General features: G+C 39.3%; 1 protein-coding gene across 7 annotated transcripts in view; it reads left to right on the top strand.

The window, feature by feature from the left end:
• Window positions 1-25,432, top strand: part of ccdc141 (coiled-coil domain containing 141) — a 192,447-nt gene that overhangs the window by 115,288 nt on the left and 51,727 nt on the right. For 6 of the 7 annotated variants that reach the window (XM_062962957.1, XM_062962973.1, XM_062962964.1 and 3 more), the window contains exons 9-18: window positions 4,691-4,863; window positions 7,607-7,748; window positions 10,061-10,180; window positions 10,633-10,824; window positions 13,233-13,400; window positions 15,123-15,302; window positions 15,670-15,795; window positions 17,073-17,261; window positions 17,513-17,692; window positions 20,420-20,569. In XM_062962957.1, the coding sequence (XP_062819027.1) occupies window positions 4,691-4,863; window positions 7,607-7,748; window positions 10,061-10,180; window positions 10,633-10,824; window positions 13,233-13,400; window positions 15,123-15,302; window positions 15,670-15,795; window positions 17,073-17,261; window positions 17,513-17,692; window positions 20,420-20,569 (1,620 nt within the window). The other variant, XM_062962998.1, reaches the window with a different exon arrangement.

Genomic DNA, 25,432 nt, shown 5'->3' with positions numbered 1-25,432 from the left:
TTCGCACTAATGTGATGAGGTCATTATTCTATATACTCATGTAGAAGTCTAGAAATGTTAGTCAAAAAGTCAATATACGTCTTGCTACCTTCACTATTATCACAAAAAAAGAACCCTCACTTTCTCTTAGCAGAGTGGCAAAAGTCAATAGCTTAGTCCATCTTTGGAGAACCTAAGCACTACTCCTCTCTACTCTCTCCACCGTGGCGTCACTTTGTCACTTTGAATTCTTGGGCAGAGTAATGGCAGTGGCTTCCACAGGCAGCAGACTCCCTGAGGTGGGAATTGGGCCTCTCTCTGCTACACAGAATGATCCTCAGTTTATCCACAAGTCATATGAAAAGCCATAATGTTGGCCCTGAAACTTTCTCTCAACTTATACAGACCAGCTTTATGCGTGTATACAGTTTTAAGTTATTCTCTTAGGGCTTCTTGTACAAGTAACATTGAAAATACAGTTGAGTCTCTTCCCCTTGCCTGGCTCTGCCTTTCCTACCAAGGCCCAGAATTTTCTGTATACACCAAACCTGCAAGGTAGGCCATTCTGTGACACTAGTCCACAATGGATCTGCACCAAACTTGGCACACTACCCATATGGCCAACATTGAATACTAGTGGGGTGGGGGTGGGGTTCATTCTAGGAGCTGTAGTTCATCAACACTCAAATAGCACTCTGTACCAAACTGGTGATGGAACTAGTAAACTTGCCAAACATACCCAACATATTAAACTTTGAATACTGGTGGGGTTTCGAGGGGACTGAGCTCAGAGGTTGGGAGTTCAGCCACATCAACAGAGCAATGTGCCCCCAATTGATGGATCTGGACCAAATTTGGTACAAATACCCAATATGACCAACTGTGAATACTGGTTGGGTTTTTTTTTGGGGGGGGGGTGACCCAACATTATGGTAACTCGCTTATCCAAGGTTCTGGATTATCTAAGCCATTTTTGTAGTCAATTTTTTCAATATATCATGATATTTTGGTGCTAAATTCGTAAATACAGTAATTACAGCATAACATCACTGCGTATTGAACTACTTTTCTGTCAAATTTGTTGTATAACATGATGTTTTGGTGCTTAATTTGTAAAATCATAACCTAATTTGATGTTTAATAGGCTTTTCCTTAATCCTTCCTGCCGGCCCGTTTAGCTTGGATAAGTGAGACTCTACTGTAGTAAGAGTTCACTATTATCCACAGTTTCACATATTCACGCAAAGTCCAGGAACATGCTCTCTGTGGATATGGTATTTAAAATAACATTAGAGAATCAACATTTCAAGGCAAGAGAACCAATACTCACAACTATTTTTAAAATATTCTTTGCTAAAGTTAGAAACTTGGCAACTGTCAAAGCAATTCAAAGATTATTGTCTATAAATTGATATGTCACTTAAAAGTTAAAATGTCACTTAAAAGCTCTACCAGCAGAAAGCTACATTTCCGTGGATGAGAAGATAGACATTAGAAGGCAGGCGTGCTCTTCTGTTTCCATCTTTAAGATGATTCCCTTGATAAATCATATTTAAATGATCCCTCATTGTCCAAGTATGATGGCCTTCCAAGTGTAGTGTCTTGGTGGTGGATTACATAGGTTTCTGTGGAGCCCTATGCTTGACCCGCTTGACTTCCACAGTGAGGGCATCTGTTTCCAGGTGGAAGGTGGTCCAGGTCAGGGTTGGGATACACCTTTCTTTTGGCACATTTCTTCCTTTTGCCCTCCATTCGTGTCTCTTCAAATTCCACAGCACTGCTGGTCACAGCTGACCTCCAGTTAGAGTGCACAAGGGCCAGGGCTTCCCAGTTCTCAGTGTCTATGCCACAGTTTTTGAGGTTGGCTTTAAGCCCATCTTTAAATCTATTTTCCTGACCACCAACATTCTGTTTTCTGTTCTTGAGTTGGAAGTATAGTAACTGCTTTGGGAGACAATGATCGGGCATTCGGACAATGTGGCCACTCCAGCGGAGTTGATGCTGTAGCAGCATCGCTTCAATGGTCTTTGCTTCTTCCAGCACTCTGAAATTTGTCTGTCTTCCTAAGAGATTTGCAGGATTTTTCTGAGGCAACAGGAGTTCCAGAAGTTGTGTGTGACATCTGTAGACAGTCCACGTTTCACAGGCGTATAACAGGGTTGGAGGACAATAGCCATAGAGACCACTGGAATGTTCTATCTACCCAGGAAAACATGGAAATAAGTCCTATAGGCCTTTCAGTGTCTTCTTATATAAAGATGGTTTAGATTACCAAATGTCTAAAAATGGTTCACATACATAACATGGAAAGAAAGAAACAAATCATGTTATACTAGCACAGGCCAAACATTCTTCATGGGCACTGTCCAGGGTATTTTTTTTTCAGTTGATACATTTATTTTAATGGCACTTTCAGAAAAAAAGCCGGAGAGAATTCCATTTTACAGATTTTCTGGGTAGTTGTTTTTTGACTGTAAACTCTAATAGCTGTCCCTTGGAAGCAGAGGTAATGGATCAAATTATAAAGGCATGAATTTGAAGTTATGCTTTTAATGTGGTCAGCCATGCATTAACATCTTATAGGTACTGGCAGGTTTTCAATCAAATCACACACATGCTCGTCTTGCACAGTGAATAAAATTTGATTTGTACTTCCAAACTATTTCTGCTAAGGCTTGATAGGTGTTGAAAAGGCCTTTGGTTCTATCATAACTCCCAATTGGAATAGATGTATTGAACAAATGAGATTTACTTGTGTGTTGATTTACCATTGAAACATTAATTCAACAAGTCAACTCCAACTAGGACTAACCAATAGGATTCCAGCTAATGCCTGATGCCCTTGATTAAAAATTAAAAATACCCCCTCACCCATCATTTTCTGAACAATTTGAAGTTTGAAGGCACAATATGGTGAAATATAGCTTCAAAATATTTCAGACAAACCTTTTCCTTGGAACTTGCCGCCTTTTATTATAGAAGCCCAACATTTAGAGATACACTTTTACAAATCTATACAGTAATAGCAATATGATCTGGATCCTGATATTTACCAAAGAAGCATTTTTTCTGCTTTTATCTGTTATTTTTCCCCCCACACATGATATTTTACTTCCTTCTCAGTGGCATTTAGGAGGAAACTCTGCATAGGAAGAAGGAAGTTAGATAATATGAAAGCTACAGCCAAGATAGCCATCTATCAGAAGCTCTTGGATTGTGTATTCCTGTGTGCCCAGGGACTAAACTCTAGGATTCTCTTATTCTATGTTTTGTGATAGACATGTTTCACGTACACTGTAGTAGAAATAATAATAATAATAATAATAATAATAATAATAATAATAATAGCTTTATTTATATCCCGCCACCATCTCCCAAAAGGAAACCAATATGATAGAAATTAATATAAAATCTCCCCCTACCCAGTGATAGAAAAGAAAGAAAAAAAGGCAGGCAAGTAGACAGGTTTCAATATAGCAAAATACTTCCATTAGCGTTGACCTCATAGACTTCTTTGGATTTTTTGTGCTAGAATAACAGGGAGGAGATGATCTTTGTGGACTTTCACCTATATTGAGATGTGGCTTTGGAGACTACGTGAGGAGGATTTTTCAAAACACACACAGAGAACAGGTCCAAGGTAATTTTCAAGTATAGGCAAACAGAAATTTTGGCGCCCCCCCCCAAAAAAAACCAATCACTGAAAAATAAAAGTGTTGGATAAGCTAAAATGTTGGATAATAAGGAGGGATCAAGGAAAAGCCTAAATAAAGAACAACACTCTGAAAACAGGGGAAATCCAGATAGGAAGCAATCAGGGACAGCTTGCCTTGCTTCCAACAGATGGCAGTGGGCTCCGGAGTGCCCAACGCGGGCTTCCGGTGGACCAGGCGGACTGAGGAAGGCCCGAAGAAGGAGGCGGGGGGTGGCGCCATCCTCCCGGGGGCCTCAACTGCGCCCCCGGAATGATTGCGCCACAGGCGACCGCCTAAATGGCCTCGCCGGTGGACCGCCTCTGCACACACACATGTAAAACCAGTAGAAATCAGAATACAGAAACTTGCTTTTCCATGTACATCTCTCTTTCTGAATAAAGATGGATTGTTTCTTGTCTGTTGAAACAAACAGTATTATATTGATTTGTACATTGAGATTGAGAAGGAGTGCTATTCAGAAAGTAATAAAAGTAGGTTTGTTAGTCGTGTGAGGAGTAGTAACCCCTCCACTGCTGCATGAATCTTTTTGAGTGATGATGTTGTGAGAAGGAGAACTTGTAGCTCTGGAGGTTTTTGATAAGAATCTTCAGGATTCCAAACTGTATGGAGAGCATCCATATGAAAAGAAGAAATATTTCTCTTCAAAGTTTCATCTCACATGTTCTCCTTCCTTGTGTGTTTCATAAATCCAAATCTGTAACATCTAAATATAACTTTGTTTTTATGTGTCTTCATGTTTCCAACTTATGACAATCCTATAATGGGAATTTCTGTGGCTGATAGTATATAACTTACTCAAGGTCACTTTGTGGGTTTCCATGGCTGAGTAACGAATGACACCCTGGTCTCCAGAGTCATAGGCCAATGCTCAAATCACCACACCATGCTGGCTCTTCTTGAATAGGAATAATAAGCTGCTTATTGCATGCTTTCCCCCTCTAAATTATATTTAAACTGCCTCTTTTACTTTTCAAAACCTGTATTTCTTCTTATAGGCATATGATGTACTTGAAAAAGTAGAGGCTTCTCTTCAGTTGCTTGACTCTGAAGATATAACCTTGTCTGCCTTGGCAATAAAACACCAGGAACTGGAGAAAGAACTGAAAGATGGAACAGCTGAAGCCTTGCAAAGGGGACACACATTGCTTAGTAAAGGAAACACCCAAAGGTATGTTAAGGATTTAAATGAACTCCACAGGCATTTTTAAGGGTTCCTTAGACAGAAGTTACTGCTGGAAGATCTCTTGGTACAGTTGTACTACGTCAGATTTCACTTTCTCTATATGGTTATGGCCATAGGGAAGGTCAATCAATGGAAGTATAGATAGTGACGGACTCTCAAGCTGTGGAAATGCCTACACTGGAATTTAGGGTTCTGTTTCCACTAGGTCATTTGGTGATAGGGTCAGGTCTAGAATGATCTTCAATGGATCAGTTTTGCGTTGCTTCAAAGCAATTTGTTATTTCTCTTTCCCAGATTACTGAGCAATGGACTGTTATGGTGATGATTAAAAGCCTTATCAATAGGAATACATGGATAGTAGAATCATTTCACACAATATCATTATTATACTATGAACTTCGTCACATTTGCTGCTGGAATTGCCCTGCGGGGGACTGGGGGGCTCCACGCCCCACATCACTCAGCTTCCCCCTTATTCCATCCCAAGCATCCGCAGCCTGGTTTCCCATCATTGATACTAATGCAACACAGGAAGCCTCCCATGTTGCAGGAGCAGAGGCATATGATGGTTCCTCTTCCATTTTGCCATAGATCCCCGCTAGAAGTAGATGTACGTTGTTGGATGGAAACCAGCAGGCTCTGGCAAAACGGAAAAGTAATCAGCATATACTGCCGAATTTGGCCCATCTGATGAGGTCGTATGATTCAATGGTTCTGTCCTGGATTGGTAGATTAAGGAGAGACATTTTGAATTATCAGCCATGACAGTTAAAGTGAGACAATTGTTCTATAATTATAGAGTGTGAAACGGCCCTTAGGATTAAGCAGTGGATGTCACTATGATCACGTGAAACTGCATCTACACCCATTAGGAATCATGCAAAAAATAATTGCTATGTTACCCAGCATAATTTATGTGCAGCCGCAAGCAAACACAGTATTATTCAGGATACTAAGAATCACGAAAAGGCAAGAAAAAATGCAAGATGGTAAGATCCTGTCTTGAAGCCTAAATGTTAATAAGAATGTTTGGATCTCTCCCAACTTCCCTCTTTCTCCAGTATGTCCCTTGTTGTATTTCTAGTGCAAGGGAATGTAATAGGATTGACAAAGAATAAGGCTAATTTTAAGTGATCCAAAAGAGCACTAAGGCAGATCTAAAGCAGGTTGATTTTCAGTCCAATTAATTAGAAGTGTCTGATGGACACTGCTCTCTATATTAACAGATCCTAAATGGACCTATTATGAAATTTAGGAAAGTTCTCCCTATTACCACCAATTATTCTGAGCATCTGAATTCCAAAGGCCTGTGCTTTTCCCAGTTTGAGTTTTCAACATAGCTTCCCACACTGCAGAAGAGACAAGTTATTTTTTAATTAAATTGTGAATTCCAAAAGTACAATTGTTCCAGTTTTAAGCATAATCCTTTTCCATACACTGAAATGGTTTCCATGGATAATAGTAATATTTTAATGAAATCTGGGTTACTATGTAATTGTGCAATATTTTATAACAGAAAATGTCCAATGTAAATTAACTGAATATAAGAATGTAATCTTCTCTTAGTGTTCAGTTTTTGCTGTTATTAATTCTTTGTGATAAACAACTGCAATGAACTGCCTCTGGTCTTTGCATTATTATAAACTGACACCCTGAAGCATAGAATGATTGTCAGTTGTTCTTTTTTGTTTTTGTTTTATTTGCAAATTGACTTACTGCTTCTTCCAGTTTAAAACAACACCTTTAAATAAATATTGTGACACTGGGGGAATACAAATTGTGTTCTGTTTTTAAGAAAGTAAAAAATTCTTTATTGAAAAAATATTCCAATAAGAAATGAGATGTTTTGTGTTCTACATCTTTGTTTTAGATTTATTTTAATTGAATATCAGATTTTGATACATTTATTGAAATGAAGTATGGGTTGAGCATCCGAAATCCAAAAACCCAAAATTTGAAATGCTCCAAAATTTGAAACTGATTGAGACAGTGAGGCATTTGCTGTCTGATTTTTAGTGTACATAAACTTTATTTCATGCAGAAAGTTATTTAAAATATTGTATAAAAGTAACTTCAGGCTATGTATGAAATAAATTAATTTCATGGTCTAGATTCGGGTGCAATCTTGAAGATATCTCATTAAGTATATGCAAATATACAAAATGCCCCCCACCCCCAAATCCAAAACTGTTCTTGTCCCAAGCAGTTTGCATAAGGGATACTCAATTTGTAGTTTATTTGTACATATTTAACTCAAATTATTCATGCATACCATTGCACAGCAGGGGTGGGGAATCTCATATGTATGTCCACAGCAAATCCTTTCTCTTCAACAAGGTTACACATCTTCAGAGAATGAAAACACTCCAGTTTGTGGTTGTGTCACTTTTTTCACTGTTCTGTGAAAACAGAGCATTTTAGGGATTTGAGTTTGCGAGGGTGGAGAGTGGGTAGGTTGTTTGTACATTTGGGGTTTTTTTGGACATATAATCATCCAAAATAGGCTATTTTACAAAATTCGGTGGGGGGAGCTTGGGGGGGATTGCTGAAGGATTTGAGGGTAAACAACTATGTTCCAGGTGCAACTCACTTTTGTTTTAAAGGCTAATAATTTTAAATTCTCCCTTAAATTTTATTTAGATAGAAAGCATCAAGTATTTAAAAAATCTGCTTACTACAATTTCATTAACCACAAAAAGATCACTGTTGGTTTTGTTGACATCTTTAGTTCTTCAATGACTGGTGTCCAGGAAACGGTTAGTTGCATTCAGAAAAGAACAGATCAGCTGATGAAACAGTGTCTTGGTCACAAAGAACATGAGTCAAAAAAGCAACCCGTCACCACCTCTTTAGATGATTACGTCATAAAGGTATGTGAAAACAAGGTTCTTCATTAATAAACTCTTTTGCAACCCATTTTAAAGTTCTTAAATTTCACCAAGCAACAAATCACATCCAGTAGTGATGGGGGAGAATTTCATTCATTTCATATTGTGATACATACATAGCAAATTTATACTGTCTAAAGACATAGGTGAGGCAGGATGAGTCTACACAGACCAGGACTATATGGGGCCAGTCTAGAACAGAAATGTTCTGAATTGGCACCAGAGACAGCCACACATATGCCTGAATCTGTAGCAGCAGTGGGTCGGAGTCACACAATTCAGCCAAGTTGAGACTGCGTTGGCCTCACTGCACCACCACATTATATTCCGTGTTACTGTTGATGCTCCCAAACAGCTATAAAGTTCTGTGTGAACTCCTGGGCATCACCCTGTATTGACATCAGCAGAGGCATCAACACAACAAAAAAAGGGGGGAGCTGATCTATCCACCTTCTTCCTGGTCCTAGTGATACTGGCATTATCAATATCCTTTTACCTGTACTGCTAAACACAGGAAAAAGGGGAAGGCAACAGTGCCCTATGTGTTGTCCAAATCGGACCCGATCATGTTGCCCGCGCTGTCCTGAAACTATGGGATTATTCCAAAGTTTCAGGCAGACTCTCAAGCATATTTTCCTACTGTGAGGCTTTATCTAGTTTGCCCTGTGATAGTGTTTGCTCTGTGAAGAACAGGAATGACAAGGGGACAGCATGGAATGATTTCAGGTCTGGGACTGCAGCTGTCCTTCAGTATTTGCTCTTTCCAGGATTTTTGCAAAGCAGTTATCTGAAGAAGAAAAATATGAGTGCAAAATTGCATGAATAAAGGGAAAAGAAAACCCAGTTGAACACATGGCAATTCTTCTCTCATTCAAGGTGGACTGTCAACTTCTATTAACCAACCAGGGCTTTACAAGAACTATGATCATAAAAGCAATCTCAAGCCCTTAATGGAAAATAATGGTTCTGTATTTAAGAAAATCAATGATATCTCTAAGAAAACAATAACTAATTGTGTCGATTGTATTCATTTAGGATTTTTCTAAAACATTTCTGTATGCTAACTGAAACAGTTCACAGAAGGACAAAAATTATTTTGACGGGTTTTTTTAAAGCCATTGGAAGCTCCATTGGAAATCTCAATGCTCTTTAAATCAAATGACCCATCTTGCTAAACTGCCACCACTATAAAAGATTGGTTGCTGCTAAAATCGGCTCTACCATTTGATAGATGCAGCTTAAATCTAATTTAGAAATTTCTCAAATAGTCCAACAGAAATCCATTTACATTCCTTGCAATGACACTCACTCTCTCTCTCTCATATATATATATATATATATATATATATATATATATATATATATATATCTTTACATTCCTTACTATGAATACATAGAGCCGGCCCTAGGTATTTTTCAAGTGTAGGCAAACAGAATTTTGCCCCCCCCCAACCAATCACTGAAAAATAAAAGCGTTGGATAAGCGAAAATGTTGGATAATAAGAAGGGATTAAGGAAAAGCCTATTAAACATCAAATTACATTAAGATTTTACAAATTAAGCACCAAAACATTATGTTTTACAAGAAATCAACAGAAAAAGCAGTCTCGACTGCACCCCCGTATGTTTTGCGCCCCAAGTGACCGCTTAATTCGCCTCATTGTTGGACCGGCTCTGTGAATACACACACACACACACACACCATGCTGCTGACACTGTAACAAATGCATATAGAAATAAGTAGCATAGATTTTTTAGTCCCTAGATCAAAGTGCAAAGTAATATTGTAGTACTTTTGAGACTTTGACCATTTCTACACTGGACAAATATGTCCCAGTTTTGCTCATGGTAAAAATATGTCAGAGCAGCAAATGGAAGCATAATGAGTTTAAGTATTCCCATGTATGTTTTTGTGGTTCTGATGATCCACTTATTATGATTTACAAAATCTCAGTCATACAGAATTAAAAGAAAACCAATTTCTAAATTTATTTCAGAATGTTTCCCCTTAGAGCTCAGAATTTAACCTTTCAAATTTTGCTATCTTGTATTCTTTGTCCTCAAAGTTACACCAAACATTTCAGGAAACAAATGGCACACTATTTTTCACAGGATTCAGTAAACTTGGGGCTGGGAATCTCATCAAAATATCTCCAATATCCCCAATAAAGCTTCATAGTAAAGGCTTCTTACCCAGAAACAGGCCAATATATCCAAAACAGAACTTTCCCTTCCATTGCATAAAGAGCTGTTGTTGCTTTCAACTAATCTTAGATATTTATTTAAACCCAAAGGCCTCTGCAAAGATAAAAAACCTTGGTCCAGTACTCTCAGTCGCAATGTATCCTGGATCGTCTGTGTCTGAATCAGAGAAAGTCTTGAACAAGTATTTAGACATGGCAAACCAAACTAAGGTAAAAAAAGTCTATTTATTAAGTGCATATTTTTAAGCTGTGCTAAATCATGTTAGCATACAAATAAGCCACATATCTATATAGAATACGTTTGCATTATACTTCGAGATATTTGCTTACTTTTCTTGATGTATATATTGTATATTATAGTTCCATGTGATTGTGATACTGTGAAAGAAAAATTAACAAATGTATGAAAGATTTAGTTTATAATTTGTATGAAAGTCAATCATTAGCTTGGTGCCCATATCCTACAGTAACAGCAAAACTGTAACATAATACAATCACGTGGTATTTGGAAAGCTGATTTTCAAGCAAATGGTGTTTTGCTAGCATAGTGAATATGTTTTTAAAAATGTGAATCTGTAAATTCTGAAATATTTATCCAAATTTTAGATGATTGCTGTGAATGTTCACATTATGTATCATATTCTGATTTTTTTTCAATGTAGGAGATAGCCAACGAACTGGAATTAGCCGTCAGGATTTTTAAGGAAATGGAAGAATTTGAAACCACAGAAATGGAAGCCTTTTCTAACAAAACTGACCTTCTAAATGAGGAACTGGCAGCACTTAACAGAAATATTAGTTTAAAACTGGAAATTTTGAAGCCGTATGTAGCATTTTTAAAGTCATCAAGTGAGGTACTTTTACAAAATTCTCTTTCAAGAAATGTCAGAAATTTTAAAAAGCCAAGTTTTGATCTCTATCCTTCCCTTTTCACATAGCTCTGTCTCCAGTTTGAAGGATGAAGACTAAATGAGGATACAGTTGCACACTTCCCATACTGCCTTAGTTCTTCATAGCCTCCAACTGCCATGATTTAAAGCCTTTGTCACCCCATTTTCTCAGTTGCTTTTAAAATTTCTCCTATATTCCCCATTGTTCCTCAGCCTACTTAGGTTTCTGCGAAATGAGTTCAAATATAAAAGTAGTTTGCACTCATTTATCTCAACAGGGTGGAAAGGAGAGGAGGGGACGAAGTGTTCCCTTTCCAGTGGGCAAACTATTGAAGCCTTTTCTAGCTTTTTCCTTGTTAATAACTTTTGCCATATTGATGTCAAAATTTACAATCCTGATTTGGAGAACTGGTTGAAATCCATGATAATGTGTTGTCGAAGCTTTCATGGCTGGAATCACAGGGTTGTTGTGTGTTTTTCGGGCTGTATGGCCATTTTCCAGAAGTATTCTCTCCTGACATTTCACCCACATCTATGGCAGGCATCCTCAGAGGTTGTGAGGTATATACCTCACAATCTCTGAGGATGCCTGCCATAGATGTGGGCAAAACTCCAGGAGAAAATACACAACAACCCAATCCATGATAAATTCTTCATGTGCTAAAGCACTATGTATGTGGAGAATGACATTCCCAAGAGCCTACCTCTGTTTGAAGATCCTCAGGGGAGGGCTTTCTCTCCATCCTTACTCTGCCATGGACATATCCGGACATATCTGGAATGCACTGCCAAAAGAGATCAGGCAATCCCCTACATTATCCAATTTCCGTAAGGAACTGAAGACCTGGTGGTGTAGGCAGGTTTTTGAGTAATTACATTGGAATACCGCCAATTTCTGGGCCTGAATGTATTGCACAGGATTTATCTAGCCTAAAATGATACATTTTATATATTGGGTTTATGGTTCCAGTCCTCTTGATAAGGTCGTGTAAGTGTTATTTATTGTTGTATAATTGTATTGTTTTACTTTGCTTGATGGTGTGTTATTGTGTTGCTATGTAATGTATGTGTTGTTTTTATGATTGGAAACCGTCCTGAGTCCCACCCGGGAGATAGGACAGTATATAAATAAAGTTTTATTATTTATTTTTTATTATTATATCCATTATCTGTGGTCACTCTCAGATAATGGAACTCATCAGACGGAGCTGATTTTGGCGGCATACACAGGTTCCTCTCTAGTTTAGTTATGGAGCCCGCTGGCTCCCATCTCATGACATTTCTACTCCCAGTGGGGCTCCATGGCAAAACTGAAGAAGAACTGCTGTACATTGCTATGGCGGTAACAGCCTTCTTGTGTTGCATTCGGATCAATGGGGGAAGCTGGGCAATTGACACTTCACCCCCGTGGGATGGGGTTTGGGGTAAGATGGGCGATGTGGGGTATGGAGCAACAACATGCCCCCCACTGGACACCACCGAATCCGCCACAGTCTGCGGCAATTCTCATGGCCAATGTTCACGTTCACTTTATTTCCGTCAATGACCAGCTCATAAGAAGAGGAACACAGTATCGCACAAACACAGCAGGTCTAAGGGTCAGGAAATTTAAAATTTCGAAACTCTGAAACTTTAAAATAAGTGCATTGCCAGGACATCAAGACAGTTAAGCCAATGTGATAAGGTTGTAGCTGGGTCCCTCTCTGCAGGCAAAGAGCTTTGTGTCTAGAAAGTCCTTCACTTGCTAAATGTATGTTGCAAAAAGATGTTGATGTTTTATCATCATTATGTTTCACCTGTTTTAAAATTCTTAAAACATTTCACATAAAATTATTTTAAATGATTAAATTATCTTAAATTAGTGTTACAAATGGGATTACTTACTCTATAATCATACTACAAATTGGTTTAGTTGTTGCTTTTGGCTTGTATGCTCTCGTGGGTCCCATTGTGGGAGACAGGATGGATATAAATTAAGTAAATCAATGAATCTATGCTGTTTTATCGTATTATCACTTGCAGCATCTGTTTAGGGAAATATCAAATTGTGCTTTGTATAATAAAGTCTCTCTCGATCAGGGGTGGAGAACATATTTGGATCTCCAATTCCCATCAGCCCTAACCAGCACTGTCCTGGCTAATGGGCACTGTAGTCTAACAGTTTAAGGCATTGGTATTCAGTCTTTGTTTCAGATGGAAACCATTACCTCATAGGAGATTGAAGGAACATTTTCAGAATTACAAAAAAATTAACAATATTCGATAGTGTTCAAACAATGTTGGTATCAATGATATGATTCACTCCCCCCCCCCCACCAAAAACCCATGCAGAGGTAAGATTAACTGCACTCATTTTTTTTCTATCCCTTTAGGTTGGTGATGATGCCCAGAGGCTGAAAAAGTTCTATATCACTGTTCAAGAAAATGAAGCTAAAATGGAAAACTTGATACAGTCAGCTGACACTCAGTGGCAGATGGTTTTAAAGAAGATTCTTTCCACTCAAGATATGGGGCATGGCTTTTTAAATCTAGTAAACATGGTGAGACTATTTCTGATGCTTTATTGACTCCAGAACTGACTATCTTCCACGTTAAAAAAATCTGATGCCCATTTAATAAAGTTTTGAGAAATGACTGATGAGTCGGCAGATGGACCTGCTGGCACAACAACCAAACAAACAAATAAAACTGGAGATGGGATGGAGAGAATGAGAAGTTGAGTTATGCCATATCCAAACCGCCTTGAGCCCATGGACACAGCCACAATTACAGCATAAATGTAGGCTTAAGTTTAGAATAGTCCGAAGTAATTTCCATAAATCCTGAGCTGAAAGGGGTTTGGATTCAACACAGCTTTAGCTAGCCTAATGTTGCTCATCTTGGTGAGTTCAGATTGCACTTTTACAGTATGTCCCCTGTATCCACAGGGGATACATTCTGAAGAAACAATGGATAGTAGCAGATACTATAGATTGACTATACACACCTTAGAATCACTCTGGAGGATCTAGAGCAGGCATGGGCAAACTAAGGCCTGGGGGCCGGATGCGGCTCCCTAGGCACTTACCTCAAGCCCTCCTAATTTTCCCTGTCCTCTCAGCATCACGACACATTAGTTTGCTGCATCCTTATGCAGAAAGGGCAGGGGAGGAAGGCATGCAGCAGCTGAGAGCTCTCTGGAGCGCTCTCAGCCACTGCATTCTCACCCTCCTCCTGGCATAAGGATTGTGTATGTGGCCTCGTCCTTATGCCAAGAGGATGGCCCGAGGAAGGCACACAGCATCTGAGAGTTCTCCTGAGCGCTCTCGGCCACTGCCTGTCTCGCCCTCCTCCCAACATAATGTCAAGAGGACAGCCCAAGGATTGGGGAAGGAGGATCAGGGCAGTTGCTGCACGTCTCATTTTCTTCGCGGCATAAGAACAGGGCAAGCAGCCCCATCCTTATGCCAGGAGGACAACCTGAGGATGACCTGGGCCCTGCCCCACACCCTCTCGGCCCCACCCTCTCATAGGCCCTCTCTCCCGGGCCCGTCCCACCCAGCACATGCCCAGCCACCCTCCTTCCTGGCCCAGTCCTCTCGGGCAGGCCCACAGTGCGACCTCAAGGCAAAGAAGTTTTCCCATGCCTGATCTATAGTGATCCACAAACACTTTGGGGGGGGGGTATGTTTTGCACTGTGGCAGAGCCGGCCCTAGGTATTTTTTAAGTGTAGGCGAACATAATTTTGCCCCCCCCCCAAACCAATCACTGAAAAATAAAAGCGTTGGATAAGCGAAAATGTTGGTTAATAAGGAGGGATTAAGGAAAAGCCTATTAAACATCAAATTACATTAAGATTTTACAAATTAAGCACCAAAACATCATGTTTTACAAGAAATCAACAGAAAAAGCAGTCTCGACTGCGCCCCCGTATGTTTTGCGCCCAAAGCGACCGCTTAATTCGCCTCATTGTTGGACCGGCTCTGCACTGTGGGCAAATGAAACTGATATCAAATCCATGGATAAAGGACAGGTATTGTACTTGGAAATATACCCTATTGAACACAATAAGATTTGTTTGAGAGTAAACATACACAATTGTACTGTAACCCATGATGCAAGGATTATTGATATCAAAATGTGATAGCTGAATGTGAAATCTATGTGTTTATTTTCACTTGACTCATGGTCATCATGTAGATATCAAATTGCAAGAACTATTTAGATTGCCCACATTCAAAAATATAAGGTTTACTCATTTTTATTAATTCTAATTGACTAGGTAAATGAAAATCTCATATTGAATGTGGAAAATGTTGTTCGAGTAACTGAAGATACTATTGAAATTCTGAACAAAGAAAAAGAAGAATTGACAAGGCTTTGGACAACATGGAAACTTAATATGACTCAAGTGCAATCCATCAAACAACAATGTGGGAAATTTAATGAGCAATTTCAAAATGTACGTGGAATAGACAAGATGATTATGTCTCATTCTATCCTTGTAGTTTTAATGTTGTGAAGTAAAGATGCAAGTTGTCTTTATCTTTGTCCGGGCATATCAGCAAATCAATTTTCAGACTAGGAAATGTCCTTAATGTTTAAATTATATTCAGGAAGGGCAAAAAAGCTGGTCTTTTCAGGAACACTGTGGTTGGCATCTTTTTAGTTAGTTACAATAACATCCCATCCACAATTCTACCTGGTTTTGTAGCATTCCTCCAGTAGAGATTTAATATTTATTTTTGTAAAAAGCAGGTTCTTTCTTGTTACATCAGCAAGGTGTATTTTAAAATATATATTAGCGTATTTTCTATTATTTTTTTTAGACTATCCAAACCTTGAACACTCTTCAGGAGGCACTAAGGTCTACTGCTGAACTTGATCTTGGAAGTAACACTTCAATACTTGCAGAAATGCAAAATAAATTTAACAAAATGAAGCCACAATTTCAGGTAAGGACAAAATGCAAGTGTATGATATCTTATACAGAAGAATTAATTTTACTTCATTTCTATGGAAAGTCAGATATAAAGTGCTGTATCATTTCAACTGAAGAGAAAATTTTAGAGGGAGGGATACACATACATACCGTATGTCTATTGAAAACATTATCTTTTGTATGAAAGAAAGGGTAAATATTTTAAATGTGCATTGTCCACATTGATAGTTCTAGAAGCTGTTTATAAAAGTTGTGTTGATTAGTTTGGGTGGAACACAAGAGAAATGGAGGAACATTGACCTAACTGAAAAAGGTGTCATGAAACATAACCCTCTGTTATATTTTGTGTCTTTGCAATCCTCCCCTCTTCACAAAACAAATTGGTTATATACCTATATTGTACCAAAGTTTAGGAGAGATTTAAACCTTGTCAGGCACCTTCCTTGTTGTTTTTCCTTCTGCCTAAGTTGAAAATATACAGCAAATTGGCCATCACAGTCTTCTATAAAGAAAATGTGCGGGAAATAAGATACTTAAGAAATGCAGCATTTTTGAATGACACAAAACCACTCAAGTTTTAACTGGAACTTAGCACACTGGAACCTCTACGTAAAAGTGTCCCAACTTAAGAGTGTTTTGAATTAAAAGCCATCACTTGGACCAGGTTTCACTTTGACATAAGAGCAGCATTTTGAGTTAAGAGCTAGTGCCAGAGGGAGCTCTACTGCAAGAGGGATCACTAGCATGAGAGTACACTGCTTCAAGGAGCAGCCTCCGTGCCTCGTGCTCATATCCACTTCAGGAGGTTGCTGTCTGCTTTGTTCTTTTCTGCTTTGAGGAACTTTGGGTTAACTGATTTTGTGTGGTTTTTCTTCCTGGTGTGTTTGGCTTCATGAAGAGAGGGAGGGAGAAAAAGCAAAAAAGGGAGGGAGGCTGAAATGAGTATAGTTCAAATAAAAGGCTGCTTCTGCCTCTTCACTTTGATGAATGGGATAGAAGAGCAAGTGAGTAGGCAACTCCCTATTTAACATGTAAACAATAGGTAGGATTGAATGAAGAAGACACCTTGGTCTTTCTGAGCACCATTGTGGGCTTTGGAGGCTGAAGGCACTGGAAAGAAAGAAATGGAATCAGGTGAATTGCTGGTAGTTTGAATTCATCATGACATGACTTCATATTCAGAGAAAAAGAATAAATAGCTCAAATAAAGTGGAGGGTGGTTTGCTTGGATGAAATGTAAACATAATTCTGTTTAAAATCTGAATATTTTTATTGCATCTGATTTGTTAGCAACTCGGTGCTGAGGTGGAGTACACATTAAAGTTATCAGAGCAGCTGAGCTTGAAAGGAGTACCTGACACAGAAAAGTCTGAGAAAGTAAGTGAGCTAATTCATCTCCATAAGGAGATAAAGGAGAGGATGGCCGAGTACGATGCAATTTTCAACAAGACAGTCAAGTTCCACCATGTCAAAGAGGAAGTAAGTAGAGTCATCATTAGTATCATGAAAACATGGTATCTCATTACAACTATATGTCTGTTTGTGTGTCCATCATTCTTATTCTGCCATAAATGAATGTGAACTCCTATTAATCAATAAGAACCATGGAAAAGTGTTATCAAGTCATAGATCTTGACAAATATAAATGCCTGTGACCCAAACCTTCTATAATGTATATATCAGAGGAATGGAAGATTGCTTGTGATGAAAACATTTTTGACTTTTCTCAGCTCGAAAGTCTCATAAAATCACAAGGATTGGAGATCTCAGAAATGAAAGATGTGCCCAGTGACTCTTCACATGCTAAGATCCATCTGAATAATGTCCAGGAGAAGCACACACGTATTAGGAACCTGTACAAATTGGCCTTCACACTCGGAATGGATATAATTTCAACAGTGAAAAATCCTGTAAGTCAAAACCAAAGTAGATCGTATATCAGCACAAAGCAGAGATAAAACAGAATTTGCATTTTCCCTCTCTGGGTTATTGCTAGATGGATGACCCTGCAATAAATGTATGAACACATAGAGCTAATCAAGACAGTTTGTAGTTTCTTTTTTAAAACATGATTCACTCATGAGAATATACTTTGTAAGATGAACGATTTAAATGTGAGTCCAAAGAGTCCCATTCTATTCAGGTTGAATCCAGAATTAAATTGCCCCTTTCAGCCTTGAACTTTCTCAGAAGGCATGGTAGAGGTATATATGACTTTCTCCAGTTGCAATGATGACAATATTTTGCCAAAGTTGTATAAAAGCTGTTAACTATTTCTTTTGCCTTTGTTTTCATGTTTTATTTTGTTATAGTTATAAATTGTTCTGTATTTATTGCTGCTTCCACTTTCTACATTTTTGTTGATCTGTATGAAATGTTGGCTGACCTCTATGAATTTAATTTCCATGAATTATTGGTTTGACCAGGGGTCCCCAAACTAAGGCCCGTGGGCCAGATGCGGCCCCCCAAGGTCATTTACCTGGCCCTCACCCTCAGTTTTAGACTTAGGCTCGCCCAAAGTCTGAAATGACTTGAAGTCACACAACAACAGCAATCCTAATTAACTTGACTATCTCATTGGCCAGAAGCAGGCCCACACTTATCATTAAAATCCTGGTAGATTTATGTTGGTTAAAATTGTTTTTATTTTAAAATATTGTATTGTTCTTTCTTTCTTTTTTGTACTACAAATAAGACATGTTCAGTGTGCGTAGGAATTTGTTCATTTTTTTTTTCAAACTATAGTCCCCCCACCCACCCACCCAACACTCTGAGGGACTGTTGACTGGCCCTCTGCTTTAAAAGTTTGAGGACCCCTGGGTTTGACCCATTAAACAAGGAAACTGCACAAGAGGGATTTGCACCCTTTTCTGGGTTCTATGGAGCCAATTATAAATGGTTACAGCAACTACAATTTCAGTCAAAAAAAGTAAACCACAATATGATAAACTGTATAGTAAGTTACACAGAAATCAATTGTCCCAAAAGTTCCTTCCATTCCTATAGAGGGCTTGATTGTATGGCTCTTCTACATATAGTGCTCACCAATATTACAGCCTTGAATGCAAAATCTAAAGACCTAAATAAAAGAAACAAAATAAGTTCATTTGCATAATAGAAAGTTACCCTTCCATCCCCTTCAAAATACACAATTGAAAATCCTAGTACCTTATTCAAAGTGAGAAAAGCCTAATACTTATCCCTGACAATTATACTTCCTTTCCTCTCCTTTTCTTTCTGAACTCAACTATTAAAAATGACCCTCACACATGTGACCAAACCAATGATTTTAATCTTGAATAGCTAAAAGACATGATCTAATTTTAAAGTAATTTTCATAATAAATAAAAAAGAAACTTCACATCTTGTTTGTGTATAAACAGTTGCAGCACTGAATCCCATATCTTTATATCTTACTTAAAATAGTGCAGCCCCTAGTGGTGGTGAAGTGCGTTAAAGCGCTGAGCTGCTAAACTTGCAGACCGAAAGGTCCCAGGTTCAAATCCCAGGAGTGGAATGAGTGCCCACTGTTAGCCCCAGCTCCTGCCAACCTAGCAGTTCGAAAACATGCAAATGTGAGTAGATCAATAGGTACCGCTCCAGCGGGAAGGTAACGGCGCTCCATGCAGTTGTGCCAGCCACATGACCTTAGAGGTGTCTACGGACAACGCCGGCTCTTCGGCTTAGAAATGGAGATGAGCACCAACCCCCAGAGTCAGTCACGACTGGACTTAACATCAGGGGAAAACCTTTACCTAAAATAGTGCATCAAACTAATCTTAATGTGAAATAATTTTATTTTAAATTTATTGGTGGTTTTGCTATCTTCAAAAATTATTTATTTTCATATATTCCCTATCTAACTAACCCCACAGTTCCAACCCTAAAACTCACCTTGCTCTTAACACTTATGATCCCTCTCTGGATCTGGTTCTCAAGTCTTACGGTGAGTGAAATGCCAGTCAAGTGGCTGTATGGATTAATGGTTTCATTGTGGGAAAGCATGATTAGTGGTCTTGGTCAATTCTTAAATTTTAAAAAATCAGAAACTACAAGAGAAAATAAAACCAGTACAGGATTATTATATAATAATTAGGTTAAACATGACCTGTCTTTCCGTATTTTATCAAATTTCTCTCCTAATTGGCCTTCACTCTATGGACCCCATCATACAGATCCCCCCCTTTAGTTCCAGCTAAATAAAAAGCATACGTGGCTCCTTGCGGCAACCCTTTCCCCCATCAGACAGGGGAGAATGGCCAAAAATGTGGGTAGCTCCAATGGACACCTTACCTCCTATTGTTGTTGATACTTCCTCACGACTTTGGTGATCAATGGGGCATGGGCACTGTGCTTGGCAGGGCCCTCTTTGAAGAGGAGCAAAGAGTCCAAACCCCCAGTGTGATTAAGTGATATTTCTGAGTGGCCCTTACTATTTCATCCTGTTTCTAACTCTTTATCAGACAAGCCTCTAGTTATATCCTTTCTTCTACAGATCCTCCTTCACTGCATCCCATGATCGGTGATGAGCTTGTTCTACACAAATTGACCCGCTTTACACTGGCAAATTATGCCACCACTTAGTTTCAAGGTGCAAATGTTCATTGTTTCAGCTTGATTTCTGCATCTCATTCTAGAATTCCTTTAATGTTTCTGTAAAGAACCTCCAGCAGCAACTAGATGCCCTTGAGTCTGACAGCATTCACTGGGATTCCAAAGCTGAGAAGTATGAGGAAGAGCTGTCACACACCATACGTTTCTGCACCACAAGAGAGGAGATAAATGAGGTCTGGTGAAAAGAACTCATTAAATAATCAAAAGCTATTGTGTCTTTTGACTTCTTGCTGTTCAATACTCTTCATGGTTCTCTTTCTGCATGTTTGTGTAAGTTGGATCCTCACTCTTAAAGATGACCAGTGTCCACAAATGTTACTTACGGTTGTGTTATTTCTGGTTTTTAAAAAAGTTGACTGGAAGTTTATCACAGTTATATTTATCTTAGACTCCACCCACTCATTATATGATGTAAAGTAGTAAACTAAATTAGCAGAGTTCTGGATTGTACTAGATCAGGTTACTTGCAAGGAATTGTATTTTTAAAATATAGTAGACTCTCCACTTTTGCAGAAGTTAGGGGCAGGAGGGGGCCCCTGGTGGCACAGTGCATTAAAGCGCTGAGCTGCTGAACTTGCAGACCAAAAGGTGCCAGGTTCAAATCCCGGGGGCGGAATGAGCGCCCGCTGTTAGCCCCAGCTCCTGCCAACCTAGCAGTTCAAAAACATGCAAATGTGAGTAGATCAATAGGTACCGCTCCGGCAGGAAGGTAACGGCACTCAATGCAGTCAGGCCGGCCACATGATCTTGGAGGTATCTACGGGCAACGCCGGCTCTTCGGCTTAGAAATTGAGATGAGCACTAACTCCCAGAGTCGGTCACAACTGAACTTAACGTTAGGAGAAAACCTTTACCTTGGGCAGGAGACCCCCACAAAAACTGGAAAAAATATAAATATCTTCCCAACTATATTAAACATTCTTGCTGGCTCTAAGAGCCTAAAGCTTACTACTGTGTGTGCCAGACCCTGTATGTTGCCTGCCGTCACCTAAACAGTCACCCCTTGTCCTGGCATTGAGAAAAAGGTACCAGCTCATGTCACCCTTGCTTGCTTCCCTCCATCTGCCTTCTGTGCTAAGTGGAGGCTGCCATTCCTGTGTACAGGAGGAGAGAAAAGATGGAGCAGTGGTGGAGGAGAATGGAGGGATTTAGCTTTGGTCCAGGGTGTAGTGGCAATGGCCAGACCTGGGCATCTCCCCACAAAGACAAGGCTTTAGTGGAGTAGCAGTAGCAGCCTCCATGGGCCACTTAACAGGCAAGGGTAGGTGGGGCAAGGATGGTCTCCATGCCACTTCTGCCCTATATTTTTAATAGGAATGTACAGTTCTTGTTGTGTGTTTGCGGTCTCCTCAGTCTTGCAAGGCTTAGTAAAGCTAAAGGTTTCCCCTGACTTTAAGTCCAGTCATGACCGACTCTGGGGGTTGGTGCTCATCTCCATTTCTAAGCCGAAGAGCCAGCGTTGTCCATAGACATCTCCAAGGTCATGTGGCTGGCATGACTGCATGGAGCACTGTTACCTTCCCACCGGAGCGGTACCTATTGATCTACTCACATTTGCATGTTTTCAAACTGCTAAGTTGGCAGGAGCTGGGGCTAATAGTGGGCGCTCATTCCGCTCCCAGGATTTGAACCTACGACCTTTTGGTCCGCAAGTTCAGCAGCTCAGCGTTTTAACACACTGAGCCACCAGGGGCCCTAAGGTTTACAGTTCCTATTAAAAATGGCATAGGTCAGCAGCAGAGGTGGCAGCAAACACTTCACAAAAATCCAGTTCATGAAAGTGAAACCCATGAAAGTGGAGGGCCTACTTTCCTTTATCAAATGGAAACTTTTCATAATCTGTCCTTTATCAAATGATATCTCCATGTAGTAAACCAGTAATAGCAGAACTGTTCTAAGTCTTTATTTCTGACCGTTGGTATGCCACATGGAGGAACTTTGGATCTTGCAATCTTTCGGTGACATGTGCTTCTGGGGGAGTTGTGGAAGGAAGAATCCTATATCTCCTTGTAAAACAAAGCTCCCAGGTGCAGCTCCATTCTGCCACTCCCCTGGCCACTGATCAGTTTCAGGAGTCCACCTGAATGTATACCATCTGCCCTTGATCAACTGGGAATGGAGGAGGAGCTATATGCTGGAGGCAGCCAGACAGCACCTGATCACATCCCTACAATCAATCAATTGTTGGGGGTGAGCTTCATCTGGGATCCCTCCTCCCAGCAATTGTACACCTGGGGAAGAAGTGGGGAAGAGAGAGTGAAAGTAAGTAGCTGTCTCCTAGATGAGTGTTTGGATGCTGGTAGACATTTATGCTCTAACAGTGGGTTTGATGGATTCTGGCCTCTATGTGCAAAAAGAAAAAGAAAAGGTCAAAAGTATGAGACATGTACCTCCTGTAGCCTTAAGTGGCATATTCTGAAGTTCTCTTTACTTCTCCTTGTATTCAGTACCATACGATTTGGAGACATTTGAAGTTAAGCCCAACTCCCACTCCCTACCTGACAACAATTTGGCATAATAATATAGCTGTTGAATTCTGAGAAACAGTTTGAAGAATAGAAGTCCTCTGGAGCATACAAAATACGTTATTATCTTTTAAATATTTTATGACATATAAATAATGGCAAATGGCTCTTTTAGCTATGTTCATAGGTCAAGATTTCTGGCATGAGGGTAAGAAAATAGGTGACCCAAGTGCCATGTTGTAAATTGTTTCTCGAAATCTCATCAGTTTCAAAAATGGTTTCCTACGAGTCAGACAGGCTACTGTGAAAGATACACAAACTGAAATTGCCTTTGGGCTTGAGGACTTAATGCAATTCTGGTGTAATTTGAATTCCAGAGAATATTTTAGAATATGTTAGATATGTTTAGAGAAAAGCAGATATAAGTATAAATGCATGTGATCACCTGTGTTTGTTTAGCTTTGAATCAAGTCTCATCTTCTCTGTGTGATACCATGAAATGAGTCTCCAAAGAGTGTGTGACAATAATTAGGTGACCAAATTCTCAACTAGCATTGATTTTAAAGAGCTTATCTTCTCTATGTGGACTTTCAATGGTAATTTCTGCCCATCGGCATCTTTTGCACCAATTTTCTATAATCAACAAGAGACCAGTATCAGCAACTTTTTTCACCTTCTTGGGACATAAAGCTTCTACAAGAGGAAATATATGTATGGGTTGCAGTTCATATTCTGAGAACTATGCAGTTAAAAAATTGATATCTGGATATGGATAGTAATCGGAATAAATTATTACAGATCCAGCAGACACATAATGAGGGTCAAGTCATGCTTCTGTGAAATATTACACTACTCGATTGGAAACCTTTAAGGTCTAGAGAGCCTTTAAATTGAAGTTACCCTAAATTGGGTTGCAAAATTAATACACATACTTCAAAATGCTTGTAACCCAATTTAAAATATAATGGTTTGGAATATACTAAATAAAGTTCTGCATTCTGTATTGTATACTTAACTAAGTGACTTCTCCTGGCCCATCCCTCCCGTGTAAACCTGAAAAGAAATGTCATTCACTCATGTTCTGATCACCAACAGAACAGATCTCTTTCTCCCTGATGCTTGGCAAAATAGGTTGGACGGATGCTTATGTTCATGGCAATGGTCTCAAAATTCACTGCAGCTCTTTATTCTGGACTGGGGATGGCGTAGAAAGTGAAATGTCTCCTTTGTTCTATTTTTGAGAACCACAGCAACAAGTGGATCATTAAAACAATGTCCTTCTCTCTCTCTCTTCTATTTGTTTTTTTTCTTTCTTGTGTGAAAAATCACTGCAGTTGCCATCAAACATCCTTTCCATTATTTCTTACCTATGTTCAAACAGCTGCACAAGACAAATGTTCAAAATGTATCTGAAAGGCTCTCAGGGGCCAAAACTTAGAAAATCAGTATGAGGCATGCCACTTTCTGTTAAACATTGCAATGATATTATTTTCTTTATTAATTCCAGCACACAAGTGAGCTACTTTAGCTACTATGCTTGCTGCAAATTTTTATTATTCTTTCTGAAAACATGAAAGCAGGGGTAGCCTTATCTTAACACTAAACACTTGGGAGTCGATTTAAAGCTTGCTTCTTTCAAGTAACCACTTCTACAATTGAAGGGTTGTAAAGTAGTCATTTCTTGGCCATATTTCTTATGAACATAATAGACATTTCAGACCTGCCAGTCTGCACTTCCTCTTCCATGCTTCACTTGCAGTATCCCTTTCCTTACACAGTTAATGTCCTTTCTCCTTCTTTGATGTATAAAATGAATGGGAGGAAAAAGAAATGACCACAACAAGTCAAGGAATGGCGCTGTACTAGGATTTGTCTACATCAGTGGTTCTCAACTTGTGGGTCACCAGGTGTTTTGGCCTACAACTCCCAGAAATCTCAGCCAGTTTATCAGCTGTTAGGATTTCTAGGAGCTGAAGGCCAAAACATCTGGGGACCCACATGTTGAGAACCACTGGTCTACATGGATATTAGACTCCAACTTACCATCATAGCAGATCTGGGAGGGTCTGAAGTTTTCCTCTTCTGGGCTGGCCCTGTATTTATGAGTGATTGTAGACATGGCTCTAATCTCTTGAACTGAACATTACTGTTTCTACTTGCAAATGGATTATGTACTTTTTCATTATCCAGATGGACTCCAAAAGTGGGCCTAGACAGAGAAGGATAGTTCATTTTAGGTGGGAGAGTTGAAGAAGGAAAACAATTTTCCCGTTTTCACTGGTTATTCCTCTCCCTCTTTCCCATGACGGTTGTTTCAATGACGACAACATGGGTGGGAGGAATAACAGGAAAACAAGGAAATTATTTAACTTTTTAATCCCCCTCCCCTAAAAATAGACTATCCTTCTCTGTCTAGCCCCCCCTTTGGCCTTTGCCCAGATAATGAAACAGTACCATGGATTCTACCTATCAAATGAACCAGAACCACTCATTCCTTTGACTGGAAAATATAGTCAAAGCTGTAGGTATAATATAGAGAGGAATGCATATGTGTCTAAATCAGTGTTGATT

The sequence above is a fragment of the Anolis carolinensis genome, chromosome 1, assembly GCF_035594765.1.
Source record: "Anolis carolinensis isolate JA03-04 chromosome 1, rAnoCar3.1.pri, whole genome shotgun sequence".
Classification (NCBI taxonomy): Eukaryota; Metazoa; Chordata; class Lepidosauria; order Squamata; family Dactyloidae; genus Anolis; species Anolis carolinensis.
The sequence above is the reverse complement of the archived record's forward strand: the minus strand, read 5'-3'. Positions and strand labels throughout refer to the sequence as shown.